Raw genomic sequence first — 20692 nt, 5'->3', positions numbered from 1 at the left:
CCCATTATTGAGTATATACCCAAAGGACTATAAATCATTCTATTATAAAGACACATGCACACATATGTTCATTGAAGCCCTGTGTACAATAGCAAAGACCTGGAACCAACCCAAATGCCCATCAATGATAGACTGGACAAAGAAAATGTGGCACATATGCACGATGGAATACTATGTAGCCATAAAAAATGATGAGTTAATGTCCTTTGTAGGGACTTGGATGAACCTGGAAACCATCATTCTCAGAAAACTGACACAAGAACAGAAAACCAAACACCGCATGTTCTCACTCATAGGTGGGTGTTGAACAATGAGAACACCTGGACTCAGGGAGAAGAGCATCACACACTGGGGGTCGTGGTGGGGGGCTAGGGGAAGGACAGCTTGGGGGGAGAGGGTGGGGAGGGATAACATGGGGAGAAATGCCAGATATAAATGAAGGGGGAGTAGAGGCAGCAAACCACCTGGTTATGTATTCACCTATGCAACAACCCTGCATGACCTGCACATGTATCCCAGAACCTAAAGTAAAATAAAAAAATAAATAAATAATGGGAGTTTAGGTTCGAGAGTATCAAGTATTATATGGCCCTCCTAAAATAATCACTCTTGATAAACATTAGTCCAACTTTATTGTAAAATTACTTGTTTGAAGTTTTAAGCTAGTCAAAGCACTGAAATTACATGAGTTGCAATGCAAAGCAAACAGCAAAATATACATATCACTATTTAATCTCTATACAATCCAACAAGTCTGAAGAGCACAATGTACATTTATTCACATAACAAAGAAAAACGGATTTCATCTACTATTAAAATGTGTCAGTAACAAGTTGAAGTCCAACATTATTTACCAGGTGGTAAAACCTTTGACTCCTAGATTAAGCAGTAATAAAAGGTATATTCCAGCGTTTATATTCTGACCCTAAACAGTTATTTAATTTGGAGCAATAATGGCATACAGGTGAAGCTAGCAACAGTTTCACAAAAAAGTTCACTGTGTATTTAACAAGGCCTCTTATTTGTGTTCTAAACTCAGAGTAGGTGCAAAACAAATGCAGACTTCTCAAGTCCAGAAGTGTGCAAACAAGACCATTTATCACATAACACAAATATATCTATGCATGTGCGTATCATCTTTCAGGTATTTTTCACTTGAGCTATGTATATAATTAGAAGCAACTTTCTGCCTCTAGAAAAAAAAATTAAGGGCACATTTCTATCACCCTACTTGAATCCATCAGTAAAAGTTCAGATATCTAGATGTACCCGGAGCTAACTGTGAATTAGCATTCTCTGTCTTTGTATTCATAGTCAGAAAAACCTATGTGTGATGTTTTGGCTTTGATCTCATCTTTAAAAAAAAAAATCGCTAGGACTTGTAAAAATCCTGACATGTTTACGTTATTTGCCCAGAGTAATAAAATTACCCAGAAATCATGTTTAAATAGTATGTAAAGTTGTTTGGATAATGCCTTACCCAGTTCAAGGGGAAATTCAGTTACTCTGAAGATTAGTTATGAGTTTTGAAATAGAACCAAAAACACTCAAATTGGTAAATTTATTGAAACTATTTGTACTATTTATTTTACTATTTATTTCCTTCCAGAAACCTGAACAAATATACTTCTATTTTGAACATTTGTATGAAAGTTATTGGTAGATGTCCCAGTCTATTATTCATCATACAGTAAATTGCAAAGCTACATGCAACACATCTAATAACAGAAATAAAAGTCTGAAGTCAGATATGCACAGTGTTGCATTTTTAATTTAATTTTCTTTTCCTCAGAAGAAAAACTTAAAACAATGAAAACACACATGCTTTTTTTCTTTTCAATTTTTGATGTCTACATCTTGGGTTTAACATCATTTTTAAGACCAATTTGGCTGCCCAAACCTATGCTCAGATAACATAGATAATCCTCCTAGGATACACACATTCCTCTCTCACTCCTCAGAGCCTTGCACACTCATACATTCTCACACATGGTCATGTTGCAAGATCTTTTCAAGGCAGTGAACATGGCCAGGGTGACATCATGGCAATAGAACAAGAATTCTGCCATTTATTTAGAAGCCTCAAGGAGAAGGGGCCTGGAGCCCCTGAATGAGAGTTTCCTCTCCATGACTCTCCCCAGTCCAAATACACGGAAAGATTCACTGAAGCATGGGACCTAGCATGATGAGGAAGGATAGAAAATGATTCCTTACATCTCTGTTCACATGACATCAATACTATTATATAATTGTATGAAATAAATATCTCCTCTGAAAGCAAATAAACCATCTGAAAGGTCTTCTGAGCTTTAAGATTTCTTGAAACAAATGAGAGCATTTATGTAATGTAATAACACTCACTAATTGCAACAGCTTTTTTAAAGCATATGTGCAATAGAAATATATATCACACACATATTCACACATGTATATACATACATCCACTCATATATACCACAATAACCATAACCATCAGTTTAAATTAAAACTGAACAGAACTTTAAGACCCTGTGTTTATTTTTACAGAATTTACAGACCAAGGAACTCTTGTCTGTAATTCAACCTGGAAAGTATTTGTCGAACATCTACTATATGCTCTATAAATGAGAATAACCTAAATTTGTTTTATTAATTATTTACTAGCCTTAAGAATATCATGTGCCAATATGTTTGTGTTTCTCTTCTTTAAACTTACTGAAAAAATACTGCCTTTAGATCTTCAGTGAGGCTGTTTGCCTAATTCCTTTTAATTTACTGATGGGAATTTACCAAAACTCACTAAAAGTTAACAATGACTTCCAATGTAAATGACCAATCAAAAGCAGATATTTATGAGTGTAATAATTTAAGTCTCATTGAATTACACAGATTTCCTAGAGAATCTGAAATCAGCCTAACAGGGAGGAATAACTTTTAAATGGATCCAAGTTAATTAAAGCAAAGAACTCATACAGAAATGAATTTCCCTATTATAAAGCAGGACTACCTACCCTAATTTCTGATAGACTTAGGACAATTTGAAAGAGTATTGAAATTCTTTTGGTTGAATTATACAAACAAGCAAGAAAAAGTCTCAAACAATCTCCCCCTCTTGGTACTAGTAGCACAGGCTTTGGAATATGCTGTCTTACAAATTTAATCAACCTGCTATCAACAGAATTTTCTTTTGATAAAAAGAGTCTCACTCTGTCACCCAAGCAGGAGTGCAGTGGTACAATCTCAGCTCACTGCAACCTCTGCCTCCTAGATTCAAACAATTCTCCTGCCTCAGCCTCTGTGTATATACATGTGTAAAGAAGAAACACACTAGCTGCAGATAGTCTTTAAATATTATATATTGATTATGTTTCTTTTGTTCTCTGACACAAATAATGGCTCAAGGTAAAGCACCTTTTGCCAATGTTCTTTGCACCTATCATTGGCAAAGAGCTTCTGTTTGTACTGTACATGATAGACTTTTCAAACTGCTGTTATGCAAGTTACCCATCTATGTGCTGAGATAGAGCCTTGGTTTCTCTAAAAATTATTTATTGGGCAAGCATGCACTAACATTTTTAGAGGAAAAAAATGATTATTTGAAAATTTCTATCTATGACATCAAGAAAAACACTTCCAACAATCTACCTTCACAGTAATAAATGTAAGCAGTCATACTTGGCAAATATGACAAGAATGAGCCCCTTCTAGACAGGATTGCAAGGTCAGACAACCTGTCAGCCAGGACTGGAATATGCAGAGGTTGTTATAATAAACCATCATGAATTCCAGGTGTCTATGCATGTATTAACTGAGGATACATAATAGAGGCAAAATAGGCCAGATCAAAAAATGAGGCCTAGTATATAAGGAATAGCTATGAGCGGTAATCTCAAAAGAACCATTTCATTGTGCAGCTGCATTAAGATGTTCTCTGGCAAACAGGCCAAGTAAAGGCATTAGACCTCAACAGATGGTTCACTCAAAGCATAAATTAGACAGATAAGCTCAAATTGCTTTCCCATGGCAGCATTTCATTGTGTCTACCTCCCATTGGCAAAAAACAGTGAAAAATGTGCAATTGTACTGTTTATTTGACAAATTTCAAAACCTGAATCTGGCAAAAGTATCTTCAAACTGTATCATGAGTTCTGAATTTTTCAGTTAGGCTGCGGGTATTTAACTAGCTGAAATATTGCCAAACATTTCTTAATTTTGTTCTAGCCGTACACTGACTTACTGTCCTATTAAACTAGATGCTTACTGATTTCTCTGTAATTGGTGACTCAGAAATAGCAGCAACCTTTAAGGAATTTTTAATGGAGCTAAGCTCCCAAATGTGTAAGCTGATGACATGCACCCCACAGCAGCGACTGGCAAGCTTGTAGAGATTCTTAAGGACAGCCTTCCGTAGAAGAATGTATACCCAAGGATCTAAGATTTGATTCCATGTTGCCATGCGGAGAGCAAAAAGCGTTGTTTCACAGGTTTCCAGAGAATGATTTCCATTTATTCCGATGTTGGCCATTGTCACCTAGAAAAGAAGAAAACAGGGTAATTAGTTGATACAGGCTTTTTTTCAATTCTATAATTTTTTTTTTTTTTTTTTTGAGACGGAGTTTCGCTCTTGTTATCCAGGCTGGAGTGCAATGGCGCAATCTCGGCTCACTGCTACCTCCACCTCCTGGGTTCAGGTAATTCTCCTGCCTCAGCCTCCCGAGTAGCTGGGATTACAGGCGCGTGCCACCACGCCCAGCTAACTTTTTTGTAGTTTTAGTAGAGACGGGGTTTCACCATGTTGACCAGGATGGTCTCGATCTCTTGACCTCATGATCCACCCGCCTCAGCCTCCCAAAGAATTCTATAATTTTTAAAAATTAACTAGCTAGGCTAGATGACATTCATTTCACTTTCCACAAAGTGATGCTATTGTGCAAAATACTGACAGAAAGAAATGAATGATAGCAGAAGCACTGATGTAGACATTTGAATTCAAACTGACATTAGAACTATAAAAATGATAACTTCTATAGTAAGTCAACTATGCATAAAGAGAATCGCGTAAGGGAGAACAAATATTGGTATCAGTAATTGATCTTCTCACACTTCTGAGAACAGTAAATGCAAAGCCAACACAAATTTATTTCAGAGAAGTATTTTTAAACAAATAAATTATACATAAGCTAACAAATAGTTTTGAGAAATGAATTTAGAGCACCTGATACTAATTTGAAAATGGTATGTGACAAATGTTACTTTTAGATTTTCTGCTTCGTAACTACAAGGATACCACTCTCCTTAATTTTGAACTCCCTTTTCTACATCTCTTAACCCTAGCCTTAACTTGGCTAAAACATTCCAAAAAGTATGCAGCGGAATTTTCTAAGGACTTTGAGGAAAGGCGTTCCTCTGTAAACTACCATTCTGACTTAACAGTAGCAATGTATTTTGTGGTTTCATGTGTCCATTTCCTGACCACCATGATTTTGAATAGATCATTTCTTGGAATCAGTTCTATAAATTGTCCCAGCTACATGTTAGAACTAAGCAAATCACTGATCCCAGCTTTGACTTCCAAACAAACAATTGTGGAACGGCTTTGAAAACATCTTGGATATACAAATAAATAAAAGGTAAAACTGAAAAGTGAGGCTTGGACCATTGTGCCACCATTAAAAGATGATGTAACAAAGCCCAAAACACAAATAAAAAGAAAATCAAGACCCATTACTAGAAAGAAACATCTTAATTTGGCCTGATGATACCAACGGTTAAGAATACATGTTCTTTATCAAAACCTTCATTGTCTACACAACGAAGTACAAACTCCTCAGCTAGCTCCTTGATGATGCTTCTGAAGTCTACTTCTATAATCTCATCTCCCCTGCAAACCCCTATGATACAACCACTGTGAAGGCCTCATCTTCCCCAGATGCACCATGCCCTTCTGAGCTTTTGTTTGTATAACTCCTTTTGTTTTGAGTTACGTGGTGCATTGCTTCTCTGATTCTCCTCTCTCCTCTACAAACAGCAGTGTGGTCACCAGATGTGGAAAGGCATTGAGTCCTCTTCTAAGGAAGCCCAGCACCCAGGCTTCTCTCTAGAACACTAGGGCACCGCCCAAGTACTCATCGTTACTCTCTATCCCCACCTTTAACCCCCAACCCCAGCCTTGGAAGGTTACTCCATAGCCTGGCTTTGGAGAAACACTAATCATTTAGCTACCAATAAAGATGTAGGGAGAGTATTTCTGTAAAAGAAATACACTTATCATTAGTATATTATTAATAAGAAGTACATTCATTATAATAACAATTCAGGACCATGTAAGTGTCCAACAAAAGATAAACTTTGTTAATTTTACATAATTGAGATATATGCAAACTTTAATGTTTGTGATTCATTGTTAACTTTTTAAAAAGCAAGTTGCCAAACTGTATTGATTATGTGGTTCCATTTTTTTAAAAACCCAAATGTGTAATTTTGTGCATAGAAAAAAGCCTGGAGTTTATGTCATTGTTTTCACTGGTTAACTCTAGACAGCAGAACTACAGAGACTTTTTATTTCCTCATTTTCTTTGTCTCCAATTCACTAAGTTTTCAGATAGATCATGCATTACTTTTATAAATTATGTGTCTTTCTAAGAAATTTGTGGAAATACACTATTTTACTAAAGAATCAAAATGAATGTGGATTATTTAGGTACATCTATATGGATGTGAGTAGGGCAGCAATGAATTTACCACAGAATTGCCTGGAAAGCTAAAGCCCCTGTAAGGCTGGCAAGAGACGTGTGGGAGCTGGGGTCAGAACAAGGATGTCTGCCAGCTGGTTCGACAAAAGCAGTCAGAAGCCATTTTCTCTGGTGTCTGGCAGCAGTCTCCTGACAAGCCTTGAGAACATTGTTCTCTGTCTAGCCCACCTTCACTTTTATTCCAGACACCTATGTACACAGTCTTATCATACACACAGTCTTTTTCGTACAGTTTCTAAGAGCTATCCAGTAAATAGAGCTAAAGGAATATAGGTTATTTTCTAAAATCTCTTCCTGTGAACCTTGGCATATTACAGTTGTATGTAATTGTTAATGATTAGAACTCTGAGAAGTAGACAGGACAAAGTATTTGAATATTCTATGAAAAAAATGAATTCACCTGATAACTGTAAAACACTGGACACTAACATAAGAGAACTAATAAGATCAAAGAAGCATAGAGGAAGGAGAGATTATGTTCATTGCCACGTTGCAAAGAACAAAATAGAGAGGTCATACAATGAATCTCCCATTCATTTGGGCCACCTAAAACAATTCTATCAACTATTAAGGTAACCAGAGTTAATAAATCTTTCAGGCTACTTTACTCATAGATAACAGAGCCCATGTTTGCTAAGGTTTTATGCTGGATGTTCTCCCATCATCTCTTCTCATTTCTGTACATCTGTTGGCCAGAGTCAGGACTCTGGCTGTTTACTGTTGAAAGCAATGGTAGATTCGATAATTGTGCTTCTGTTCCTCTGCGTATTCATAAAAGTAAATCAATCTAGCAGCAAGTAGTTTTGAGTGTCTACTGTATCCAGGCATTGTGCTAGACAGCACTACCACCAAGACCCAAGTTAATGTGAGTAAAACAGAAATGTAACTGGAGGGATTCTGAGAACAGAGTGAAACAAAATGGGCTCCGTTTATTATGCACATCACCTCTCATGAGAAGACAGAATCACAAATCTTACAGGGAACAGGAAAATGTCATCTAGTCCAATCTTCTATACAAAGCAGAAATTACTTAGGGATGTCGTTAAGTATGTGAGAAGAAAGACTCAGCACTACTCAGGAGAGAATCTTTTCCATTTGAGTTGAATGATTTGTTGAATGTTTTCGGGAGCTAAAATTTACAGGAGCTAAAATTTTCAGGAGCTAAAATTTACTCAACATATCCTAATTTTGTTTTCTAGAACATCATGGGATAATCAGTCCATTTATCAGATGTCAACCTTTCACATATAAATGGGTTGCAAACGCCTACCTTTTATACTCTAGTTTCTCAATCTTTCTTTAAGAAAATACACTGGACAGAAATAAACTAACTCTATAAATTGTCTGATAACTACAAAGCTCAATGGAGCATCATTTCCTGCGATTTGGACAAACTACTATCTGTGCCTCCAGGACTACATTAGCTACTTTCTCCCTTGGATATTCCCTTGTGAACTGATCCTAGTTCATAGTACATTATGAGAAATTATCCTCTTACTTAATAATTTTACTCAGTGAATATGTAAAGTAAGACAACCTTCACTTTTCCCTGCTTATTTTTCAAATTATTCAAATGCTTAGAAAATATGGATTTATTATAAAAAAAGAAAATATGGATTTATAAATATTTATACATACATACGCAGAGTTACAGTGACATATTCATGACTCGATATTAATGAATTTACTAGCCAGGTGTGGTGGCATACGCCTGTAGTCCCAGCTACTCAAGAGGCTGAGGCACAAGAATCTCTTGAACCCGGGAGGGAGAAGTTTCAGTGAGCTGAGATCACACGACTGTACTCCAGCCTGGGTAACACAGTGAGAGTCTGTCTCAAAATATATATATATGAATTTACTCGATGGCATTAACTTCCAATTCTGGAGCCTCAGATGCCACGTCTGAGACAGCACCTATGTATAAGTTATTTGATCCACTTTCATGTTGCCTCTCAATCCACACCTTGTTTTTCTGCCCTTTCTCGTTGAGTGTCATATCGTTTTAAAAGCAAACATTGTATTATAGGCTCCTAAGTGGTTTTCCAGTCTGTATTGTTTCTTTTATTTCATTTTGTTTATTCTAATTATAAAATATTTTACAAATGCCAAAAACATGTCATTTCCCCAGCCCGTCCCTCACTAAAAATTACCTGTCTAAATCCTGCTATCCTTCCTGTTCCATCTTGTGCAGGAAGGCTTTCTTGATCTCTCTCTAGCTGAGTCATCTCTCATTCCATATAGCCATTATGGGCGACACCACTCCTTTAACATTGATAAACATAATATCAGTATCATAAGTAGAATGTATTGAAATGAGATAATGTCAGCATATGTGTAATAGTCCCTTGTGTCTGGAGGGTAGGAACTATTTCTTTAACTTCCTTGAATCCTACTCCTCTACTTTGTATAACATAATTAGGAAGAGACTCCTACAGTGGAGTTGGGGAAGAAACAGGTAGTTTCAAGTGCAGGAGTTAGGAGATTTAGACAGAAAGCAGGCCAGGCCAATTCAGATCCAAAGAGTCAAGTTAGATTTAAGATTTTAAAAAAAAAGAAATACAAGGAAAGAAAACTTATGTGAACTTTTGTTTCAAGGAATTCCTCAGACTGTCTGAGACCTTTAACTTCTAGTCTGTCCAAAAGTTTCTATTTACTTAAGATAAGAAATCCTAGTAAAGTTAAAGTGAGTTTTAACTTTCTAAATTGCTATGGTGATAAACCTTACATCTCCCCAGAAGGCTTTGCTGTTCTTAAGGAAGGGCCATAATTAAAGATCACTGGGCCAGGTGAAGAGAAGGAGGCAGGGATGCAGAGGCTCCTACCTGGACCAGATCCCAGAAGGGTTTAGGAGCTGAGATGGATGGGGTGGGATTCAAAGTGTTACAAGAGAGACATCTCTTCTTAGGGGACTTTCTCTTGGTTAAAGAAACTCTGCCATCCCTACATCCTCTGCATAATAGGTTATTAGTTCAATCTTGTTAAATCAAACTCGGTGACTAATCAATTAGTTCGATTCAACTTTAAAGAAGCTTTGACCCACCTACTGCTGGCCATCAAATATACCTCTCAGTATCTCACACCTCCAGCCACAGGGGTGGTGCAAGAAGACCAGGTCCACTGGGGTGGCTTAGGCACAGCAGGGATCATGGAATTTCTTTATCCCACTGTGTCTTCAAAGAAGGAGAAAAGGGAAGGAAAAAGTCATGTTAACACTTTATATATTTGAACCCATTTCATCCTCCTAAAACCCCCAGAAGTGGTTGCTATTTTTCTGATATTGCCAAAAAGAAAGCCGAGTCACAGACACATTAACTTGCTCAAGTTCACACTGCCAGTAAGAGGCAAAGGCAAAATTTCAGCCCAAGTCGCTGGCTTCCAAGTCTGTGATCTTCCACTACACCATTCCCAGTAATAAGGCCAGTAGTGCTATGTTATATTTATGAATAAGATCATACAAAATAGCTAATATTTACTGAGTACTTACTATGTTCCAGGCACTGTTTTTAATACTTTACATCTATTATCTCATTTAAGCCTTCTAACACCTCTGAGAGAAACAGTATTAGCTCTACTTTAAGATGAAGAAGTTGAGGTACAGAGAGATTAACTTGCCCTAGGTCACCCAACAAAAATGTGGTGCAGTTAGGATTTGAATAGTTGGAGATGATGACTAAGTATTTGTGTGACAGCCTCCGTGGCACTAGGAGAGCTCATTTTTAATTCTTAATGGTTCTAGTTCCATCCGCCTATGTCTAGTTGTCTTTCAAGCTGATTCTAGCACTCTTTCATCTAATATTTCTATTATTATACTTTTACTGGCATCTTTTTTAAAAAGTCAGGAACTGTTGCTAATCAATTTTTGCTCTAAAACTCCTATGCCCATAACAACAGATATAACCAGTAGGAAAATCAAATGAGTTAAACACCACATAAGCAATGTGTCCTTCAGAAGGATGGTTGTCAAAACAATGAATGTGCAGAAACAGCTATCTGTCCTAGAATGAAAAGGTAATTGTAAAAATGTTTTCACTAATAGATGCATAGTAATACATGAAATAAAGCAATGCTCAGTACCCTTTAACTTCCTTCTTCCTATCTATCCCATGATGAATGGCATGAGTTTCATCTCAGTAGTTCTTTTTCCTCTCATCCTTTAGACCAACAGTCCCCACACTTTTTGTCACCAGGGACCAGTTTAGCAGAAGACAGTTTTTTCTTGGAGGTGGAGATAGTTTGGGGATGACATTGGTCCACCTCAGATCATCAGGCATTAGTTAGATTCTCAAATGGAGCGTGCAATCTAAATCCCTCGCATGCGTTCACAATAGGGTTTGTGCTCCTATGAGAATCTAATGCCGCCACTGATCGGACAGGAGGCAGAGCTCCAGTGGTAATGTTTGCTTGCCTGCCACTCACCTCCTGCTGTGTGGCCCGGTTCCTAAAAGGCATGGGCCTGGGAGTTTGGGACCCCTACTTTAGACTAATATTCAGACGTCCTTTTGGACCTTGTTTTTAATTTTTTTAATCCAAATTTTTGTATTCACTTAAGAGAGTTATCCTTATTTTAACATTCCTATTCCTTGGCAGTAGAGAAAATTAAAAATCAGTAGGCAAATTTCAAGTCTTCAAAGAAGAAAACGCATCTATAAAATCTTATGTTTGTATATATACCTTGCCTTGGCACAAAAGGAATTTGAGGCATTTTACTTCATGCTTGTAATATCATCATAAACTCTGGCTCATTCTACATATAATTATCTACATCAAACACATAGGTACACTAAGAAAATATTACTTATGCTCCAAATATTGGTAATAATAGATGCATAAGACATTTTCATCCAAATAAAAAATGTTTATCTAAAATATTATGACTGAAGTAATTATTAGCATCTCATCTATGAATTGAAGAAAACACTAGTCCAGAAATTAGCTGTAATATTGGAGTTACAATGATTCAGGAATAAAAGGCTACTTTATTTGACCACTAGCAACATTGTTTTAATAGGAAAAGCAGGCTGTACCAGTTAGGTATTTCAGTAAACCATCCCTCCTATAACACATTGTTTTTTCCAGCAAGAAATTTCCAACTGGCCCAGTTAGTTTATTATTATAGTAGTTTGGATAGATTTTTCCAAAGCATTCTCAAAGTTGTAGTACAATAATTTATTTTTTAATAGGAATTTTTTTCTGTCTACTTATTGAAATGTCTGCAGGCTTTTTGTGCCTTGGCATCTATCTATTATTGAAATGTGTGTGTTGCTCACTGTGCCTCAGCCTCCATCTGCTTGTTGAAACTGTGTGTATCAGTTCACTGTCTCAACATCCATCTACTTATTGAAATGTGTGTGTTGGTCTTCTGTGCCACAGTATTCATCTGCTTATTGAACTGTGTGTGTTGGTTCTATGTGCCTTGGCATCTACTTGTTTATTGAAATTTGTGTGTGTTCCTTACTGTGCCTGGACATCTAACTATATATTAAAATGCATTTATTGGTTCACTGATTTGGAATCTGTCTCTTTACTGAAATGAAAGTGTTGGTTCTCTGTGCCATGCTATCTACCTATTTTATTTTGGGGGAATGTTTTTAATGAGAAAAGTGTCCTTTCAAAAATAAAAGCTATCCATACAATGTTAGATCAATAGTCTTTGAGAAAGCCAGTCTAAACCTACAGACCAAATGCAAAGATACTAAAAGACCAACAAATAAGGCACATGCAACACACAGAAAAGGGTTGAGCCAGATTTAACAAAAAATGTCTATTTAACTCTAATGCATAATATGAGTCTTGTTAAAAATAAAATTTATATATACTTCAGGGCAAAAATCAGCCCCTCCTGATAATCCAGTCAATTTCCTTAAAATTAGTTCAGTTTAATGGTGGCACTTGAGTCAATCTTGTTTGGTCACAAAGACAAGACAATTTGAGGTTTGTTCTTTTGTTTGATTAACTTTCTGAACTTCTCTTGAGTTATACTTTTAATTTTTCTTCAGCATACCTAAGCAGCAAATTGAAATTCATCTTTTTTAGTGGTAAGTCAATGTATACCCAAGCATTCTCTAGGTAATGCCTATGGCTTAAATCTGTGATCATATTTACTCTCTCCCATGTAATTTTCAGCTCTTTGAATATGAATTTCTTATTTCATAGCCTCAAATATTAGCCACCAAGTTCAGTGCCAATCTGTCTCCTCTACAAAACAATCTAGTATAATGGTTATACGCCACATAATTTTCTCCTGACACTTTTCTTTGTATTACTCATATTTCAACTGTTTCAGAAGCATGTGCCATGACTCCATTAAACCATTAACTCCATCAAGAAAAAGATTTTGTCTTCTGGACACCCTTATCCCCAGTGCCACGTTCAATACTTGGTACATTCTGGCATTCAGTAAATACCAAGTAAAGGAATTAATTAATGAGAAGAAATGTTAGGATCCATGGAGGTCACAAACCATGACTCCTATTTCACTCTGTGCTGGGCACATAGGGGGTGCCTATTTGCTAACTGGCATACAAACTTCTCTGTAATGCACAAAACTATACCAATTGCTTCAGCAGCCTCATCATTATCATAAATGAATAACCAACTTTCATCAAGTTTCTGATACTGTTATGTTCAACATGCAATAGAAGACAGATTTAATGTGTTGTAGGATTTGGGGAGGGAGAGTCTTCCTTTCTCTTTCTTTTTTTTTAGCATATGTCATTAATATATCTCTTTGGCATAATTTTGGGGATATAATTACAATTATATTTTTATATTTTATCAATTATTACTTCCCTAAGATCTCAGAAAGCAGTCATTTACTTGTATATTTGCATAATCATAATCCAAAAAGTGCAGTAAGTCCTTTTGTTCAAGATACAGTCAAGAGAGGCTATCAAATATTGTCTAAAATTCAAACAATTTTACTACTATGTGAAAACTTGCTATATTTATGCCATTTAAACTTTTAAATGAAGATTCGCATTACTTTTTTAAATCACAAAAATCCAATTTTTAAATAAAATTAAATGTTACAATGCAGTTATTATGTTGAGCTGATGTTCTTTCTGAAAAAAAGTACTAATCTCCAGATTTCTGACTAACAATCCTTTATGAAGCATTTTATCTCACCCAAAAATTCATACGTGGTAGTATGTATTATATTTGCTGCCATTGTGACTAAAGTCTATGTTCTGTAGTAAAGTATAAAAATAAAACCTTGAAAATTTGTCCAAGTGGTCTACTAGAAAGAAAATTTCAGCCTGCTGACTATCACTTATCCTTAACAAACCTACAAGGCCCTGCAAGATCGCCTTCTATGAAACAGATTACATCCTCCATCTATTTTATGGACAAGTCACAGTTAATTCTACAATCAGCACAGTTGTGTTCTGTCCCTTTTAATGAGTGACTGTAGCCCTATTAAATGACTCCTTGATTCACTATTGGGCCCAAACCTTTGCTTTACCAAGGCACCTCATTTATAATGCAGTCAGTGTCTGTCTTGAGTATTTCCCTGCCATGCTACTGAGTAAGGATTGCTTGCTGTCTCACTTGTAGCTCACTACAAGAAGAATGGTGACCCTATTCTTTGTATTTGTTCATTTTTGAGGGCTATATTATAAAGAGCATACAAAAATGTTATTGTCTTGGCTTCATTCTAATAAAATCACTGGTTTTCTTCTGCTGCCCTCCATGTACAGGAAGATCTAGGAGAAAATGTTAGGAACCCTGGATATCTGTGGCTGTGATGTTAAAACTGCATTGGTTCTCTCTACTCTGTCATTTTTCACCTCACATTTCAACCATTCCGTGCTGACAAATGACACCAAACATAAAGCAAAAGGTAAGAGCACTAGAACATGCTTAGCAGGACCCAGTGATCTCATTTAACACTATCTCTAGAAATGCATCAAATCTCAGCTCTTAGTGTGTTGAACTTGATGCCACAGAAATCCCATGCTCCACAGCCTCTCATAAAGAAAGCATTAATTGTCTTTAATTTTCTGTCACTGAATAAGATACCACTTTAAAATAAAAATCTAGCAATAATTTTTAGTCCCAGTCAATAACATAAATTGTGTATAATTATTGCAGTGTTGGACAGGACCTTTTTTTCACTTGTTTTTGTTCTTAAAGGCATACTGTAAGTCTAGCACAAGTCAGTCTCAGCAATAAACCCAAATCAACTGTGTTTCCTTTGTATGATCATTATGTGAAGAAATAATATAAGAATATACTAATTCCAGAAGACTGCTTCCAATTGGAACAGTTTCTAAGATTTTAAAGCAACAAACAAAATATTCTGATACTACTTTTAAGTCCTACTGTGTAATAAAGAATTTGACTACTCATTTAGTCATTGTCCCTGGTTCCTGGAAGGGAGGCTTTGAGCCCTTGGAATAGTGATAGGAGTGTCTTTATTAGTTCTGGTGGACACTGTAAGCCATGTCTTAGTTTATGCTGATGAGGTGAGTCATTGTAGAGCCCTAAATAATTTCAAGATGGGGACTGGCCATACTTGAAATGTCAACCATGTGATTAGAGTGTCAGGGTTTGAACCACCTGACATCAGCCCGACCTTCTAGATACTGACTTCAATCACATGATCAGTTATTCAATTACTTACACCTACATACTGAAACCTAATTAAAAACCCTGGATACCCATAGTTCAGATGATCTTCCCTGGTTGATGATATCCATTGATATAGTAGGAGGTGAAGCATCCTAAGGACATGAAGCTCAGTGTTTCAGACCCTCCCAGAACTCACCATGAGGGTCTCTTCTTTTGGCTGGTCCTAACTTGTATCCTCTATAATAAAATTTTAAGTATAGTGTTTTCCTGAGTTCTACAAGTCATTCTAGTAAATTATCCAATTCAAGAGGGTAGTGGGAAACCTGAATTTGTAGCCAGTTTGTCAGAAGTGCAGGTGCCTGGGAATCTCCCAAGCTTGCAGATGGTGTCTGAGGTTAGGGCAGTCTTGTGGGGGACTGTGCCATATATCTGTGAAATTGGAACTAACTCCATGTAGTTAGTGTAAGAATTGCACTGCGGGTTCCTTGTTACATCTTTGAGCATTGCAGTATGACAGAGGCTACGTAAGACTGGAAGGATTACAATAGCCATGGGCTGCTTCAGTTTAGGCATCCTGATACTCATCTGGCATGTTTCAATTGGGGATTGGGTTACCATTTTCATACCATTAAGAAGCAGTTGGAGGATTTATGTGAACTTTTGATTAAGCCAAGGTGGTAATCTTAAGTCAAATACATCAAGAGTAAAAAAAAAAAAATCCTTGCATTTGTCCAAAGTATAGAGTTTTAGATGAAGCTATTCCACATTTACCTCTGATTGGTATAAGACAAATATTTTATTATAGAAAGATATAAAATGTTAGAACTGGAAAGAATCTAAAAATTGTGTAGTCTAATTTATTCATTTCACAGGAGAAACAATAACCAAAGCAAGCAGAATAGGTGATTTCCCCAAGATAATAGCCATTTAGTATCAGAGCTGGGACTAAGTAAGATCTATAACATCTAAAATCACACTGTGATTCCCAAGCTCCTTCAGTTAGGACATTCACTAGCTATGGCAGATAAATTCTGATCAGGTTGTATTGCCAGTGAGAGAGACAGCAAATAATGCCATGCAGGATATAATCAAATGTACTGCCTTTCTTTCATTGGTCATTGAAATAGAACTTTTAATGTCTTTTTAACTTTTTTCTGACTTACATAACAGTTGGCCTATGCAAATATTCATTTCATAAGCATTTATAAGGTATCTACTATAAATCAAATCTAACTATTTAATTCTGAAGTCACTTCAAGAACTAATAAAAGTCCAGTAACCTTCTAGATAGCAAGATAACATGGATTTATCCTCTTTCTCATTTTATTGATACCAAATGGATCACTCTTGTTCCAGTGCATTATAAAGCCAACCAACTCACCCCACCCTATGTGTATGCAGTTGTTGAGTATGGTGTGGAAGGGATGGGGAGTTAAAGAGGAAGGATGAATACAGGAATGGAGACGGTTTCACACACTTGAACAAGTGCCATCATCATGTGATGTCATTCTTTTCTAATGAGCTAATGAATATACTCAATAGTAGTAACTACAACAGGTGCCCAAAAGACACCATTAAGATTAAGCAATCCACACATTGTTGTATTATGTAATTTGCACTAGACCTTTGTGTTCCAAAAGAGTTGCTGAGATTTTACTATTTTCAGAAATCTAGTACTGAGATATTTGCTGAATTCGATGCTACTTTCATGTATATTCAATGCTAATTTCAGACATGCTAGGCATATAGTTCCCAAGAGTTAGGAGTGTATCATTCAACATTTAAACTAAGGAATCACCAGAGTACATGAAAAACCCTTTGGGTCTCTTTAAACAATGAAATGCAGACAGACCCCAACTAACAAACTTTTAAAATAGCATTCACAGAATATGGTTCACCATAATAATGTAGCATCTCTTTATTATATAAGCTAGTTTAAAATATTGTGCCATGTATAAAAATTAACTAAAGTAAAATTCTGTGGCAGTGTTAGTAATCCTTACCTAAAACATGATGCCATATCTCAGAGGTATGTGTACATACTATCCACCCCACCACTGCCAGATTTCCTATATTCTGGTTAGTCCAAAGATATTTATACATGTTTTTCACATTCTTCTTTCATCCAAAACTTATTCTTCAACTGAGACTTCTTTTCATGTCTACTTCTCCATGAGTTTCTATTTGAATTATTTATTCTTCTTCCACTGTCCCAAGAAACTGACTACCCGTGACTCATTCTCTAAAGACACCATTTTATAATATAAAAAGTCTCTTTAAAGAGAGACTTTATAAACCAGCTCTCCTTGAATCAATTCCACATCTATGAATTTATTCTAAGGAATCAAACAGAAATAGTGTACAAAAACCTACAAATTCTTCATCTCAGTGTTGTTTATAAAATGAAAAAATATATAAGCAATTTCCGACGAGGGGGCACTTGCAAAGAGATTACACCCACACAATGGAAAATGGAACACTTTGCAGCCATTAAAATGATATCACCCAGGAATTCTTGCATATAAGGGAAAATATTTATAATGTAGTTAAGAAAATAAAGAGGACTGCAAAGTAATAGTGCTTTAGTTTGGTTAATATGATAATAATTACATAGCTAACACTTACTGCATAATTCCTATGTACTTTCTGAGATAGATACCACTAATATTCCCGTTGGAATGATAAGGAAAAGGAAACAAACGGAAGTTAATTAACCTGAGTATAAGGTCAAACAGACAGAAGATAAATCGGGTTCACAAAGTCAAACTTTTTTTTAGAAAAAATAGATTTTGCAGGGGTGTCCAAGGAGAGAATACCATCATGGGTTCTTAGTTTCTGTTTCTGGTTGCGCTGGTTGCGCCGGTAAAGCCCCTTCCTCATCCCTCTTTTCTGCTTCTCACTAGAGACAGAAAGTAAAAACTATGGCTTCAAGTTGCTAAGACCCTAAAGCAATACAAAATAGAACAATAACTAAATAAGGCGGGTTGGACGAGCTTGATAGAGCCTCTCTAATACATGTGTATATGCTTTGAGAAAGGAGTGGAAGAATACAAACAAAAATAAAACAGCGCGTAACAAAAGTTGGGTATGTACTTGTGTTAGGCACAATTTCAGAAATGACTCCCTTAATATGCCCAACCTAGTCCCTGGAACAGGTGAATATAATGAGATATGATTCCCAGAATTATGTTATATTGTATGGCATGGTCGACCTTAAGATAGTGACATTAAATCGGCCTAATTTAATCACATGAGTCCTTTTTAAGGTAGAGAACTTTCTCCAGCTGGTAGGAAGAGAAGCCAGAGAGATTCCCATTGTGAACAATTCATTGCACACTTCCTGGTTTGTGCATAGAGGGGCCACAGGAGAAGGAATGCAAGCTGCTCCTAGGAGCAGAAGGCAGCCCCCACCTGAGGGCCCATCAGGAAACAAGGACCTCAGACCTACAGTCACAAGGAAATGGATTCTGCCACCTACTAAATAAGTTCTGCAAAGGATTCTTCCCTCAAACCTCCAGGTAACAGCCCATCACTGCTCCTATCTTCATTTCAGACACTTGTTGAGACCCTGAGCAGAGAACCCAGTTGAATGCACCCAGACTTCTGACCTACAGAACAGTGAGATAAGATGAGCACTGTTTCATGCTGCCAAGTTGTAGGAATCTGTTATGCAGCAACAGAAAATTAATACAGTACTTATGAGACATTTAAAATTAGGAAAGAGTGATATTTATATATAAATATAAAACCTACAACAGCCATTACACTTAATGGAGAAAGTGTAGATGCGTTTTAAAATCTGAAGCACGGCAAGGATGCCCACTATTTCTACTACTGCTTAAGACAGTATTGACAATGCTATAAGAAACAAAAAGTGAAGTATAAGAATTAGGAGAAAAGAGATTAATTTTGTTACATAGAAAAATGATTAGACTCAATAAATGATTGAAACCAATGAGTTCAGTGTGTTGTTGAAGCTATGACCAACTTAGAAAAATCAAAATCATTTCTCTACACTAACAATATCAACTATAAAATATAATAAAACAATTATTTCTGTATTTTTCAAAGTTTATATCATTATAAACACATATAACTTTGTTAGTAAGTACATGCCCTATCAATGATCATAGTCAAAATAGTTAGAACATTGTTATCAACCAATCAGAATGGCACAGACAATAAACAAGTAGTTCAGCCATATACATATGTACCAGCTGAACAAGAGCTTCGTACCTTATAATTGTCAAGTGATTATTGTATTTCTCTTTTTGAAACAGCTAGGAAGGGCAAACTTTAGCTACCCACTTTCTCCGAGGAGATTTTCTCTCAGTGATTGTTTTTTCCATAGCCGCGGGGAAAGGGATGAGTGAAATTAAAGCAACAAGGCAAGATGTCTTACTTAAAAGATTGCAGGGAGCAAGAAACACGGCTGGTACAGAAGGGAGAGGAGTGTCTATAGAGCTGGGGAATGGAAAATTAAGAGAGAGGAGCCAGCCCAGGTGGCCTGCATGTGACCGTACTATCCTACCTGAGTGGTCAGGATTAAAAAGTGTAGCTCAGGTTGCCTCCCGCTGCATGAACTCAGAATTGTTCCAAGCATGTGAATGCTGGGGGTCTTGCCATGACTTGCTTTCAAATTATGAAATGACCAGGTTAAAAGTCCCTCATGGAACTTGATTCTCACACCCCAAGTAACAAAAAATGACAATTAAGGCCTATCTACCTACCTAACAAGTACGTAACAAAGTTCACCGCAGTGGTAGGTAAATTTTAACATAAGAACCAGCTTATTAGATCAAATTATTTTTACTTTAGAGCACATTCAAGATAAGCAATGGAGACATTTTCTGTACACTTTAACCATGATGACTCCCAGACTGAAGGGAAATCATCACCAAATTGCACTAATGGCTCACTCAATAACTAAGAGCGGTCTAAGTCATCCCAGGAGTAGATCTGAAAATGACCACCAAAGACTGCCTTTCTGCCCTTAGGAGATTGTCAGCAAAAGCTCCAGAAATTTCTTTATTGCATTGCTGTAAAACTGCAACTCCTCTACTCTCTTTCCAGTACATAAATTCTCTTATTTTTTCCATTAATCTACCAAGTTTTGTGGTATTATTTCCAATACCAGAAAGCCAAACCCTTTCTCTGTGGTTATATGGAAGATATTGTATTCTTAAGAGATTTTGCAAATAATACCACAAACATGGCCTCACTTAAAAGAACAGAATTGTTAAAGAAATAAACAAGAGGAGATGAATATATTGATCAACAAGTATATATTTGTATTCAGGTAAATTGTTTCATAAAGAAGATGGGCTGAACTAACTTTCAGATTTCTCTGGTTGTTTAACCAGTGAAAGATACAAGATCCAAAACCCCCT

General features: G+C 36.4%; 1 protein-coding gene across 1 annotated transcript in view; it reads right to left on the bottom strand.

Annotated features, from left to right (window-relative positions):
- Nucleotides 1-615: 615 nt before the first annotated feature.
- The window catches only part of PTGFR (prostaglandin F receptor), a 41693-nt gene continuing 21616 nt past the window's right edge, over nt 616-20692 (bottom strand). Inside the window, exon 3 of the mRNA XM_002751002.6 lies at nt 616-4510. Within this exon, the coding sequence (XP_002751048.1) occupies nt 4229-4510 (282 nt within the window). The 3' untranslated portion in view covers nt 616-4228. The remainder of the gene's footprint in view (nt 4511-20692) is intronic.

The sequence above is a fragment of the Callithrix jacchus genome, chromosome 7, assembly GCF_049354715.1.
Source record: "Callithrix jacchus isolate 240 chromosome 7, calJac240_pri, whole genome shotgun sequence".
Classification (NCBI taxonomy): domain Eukaryota; kingdom Metazoa; phylum Chordata; class Mammalia; order Primates; family Cebidae; genus Callithrix; species Callithrix jacchus.
This window is presented reverse-complemented; position numbering and strand designations above follow the sequence as displayed.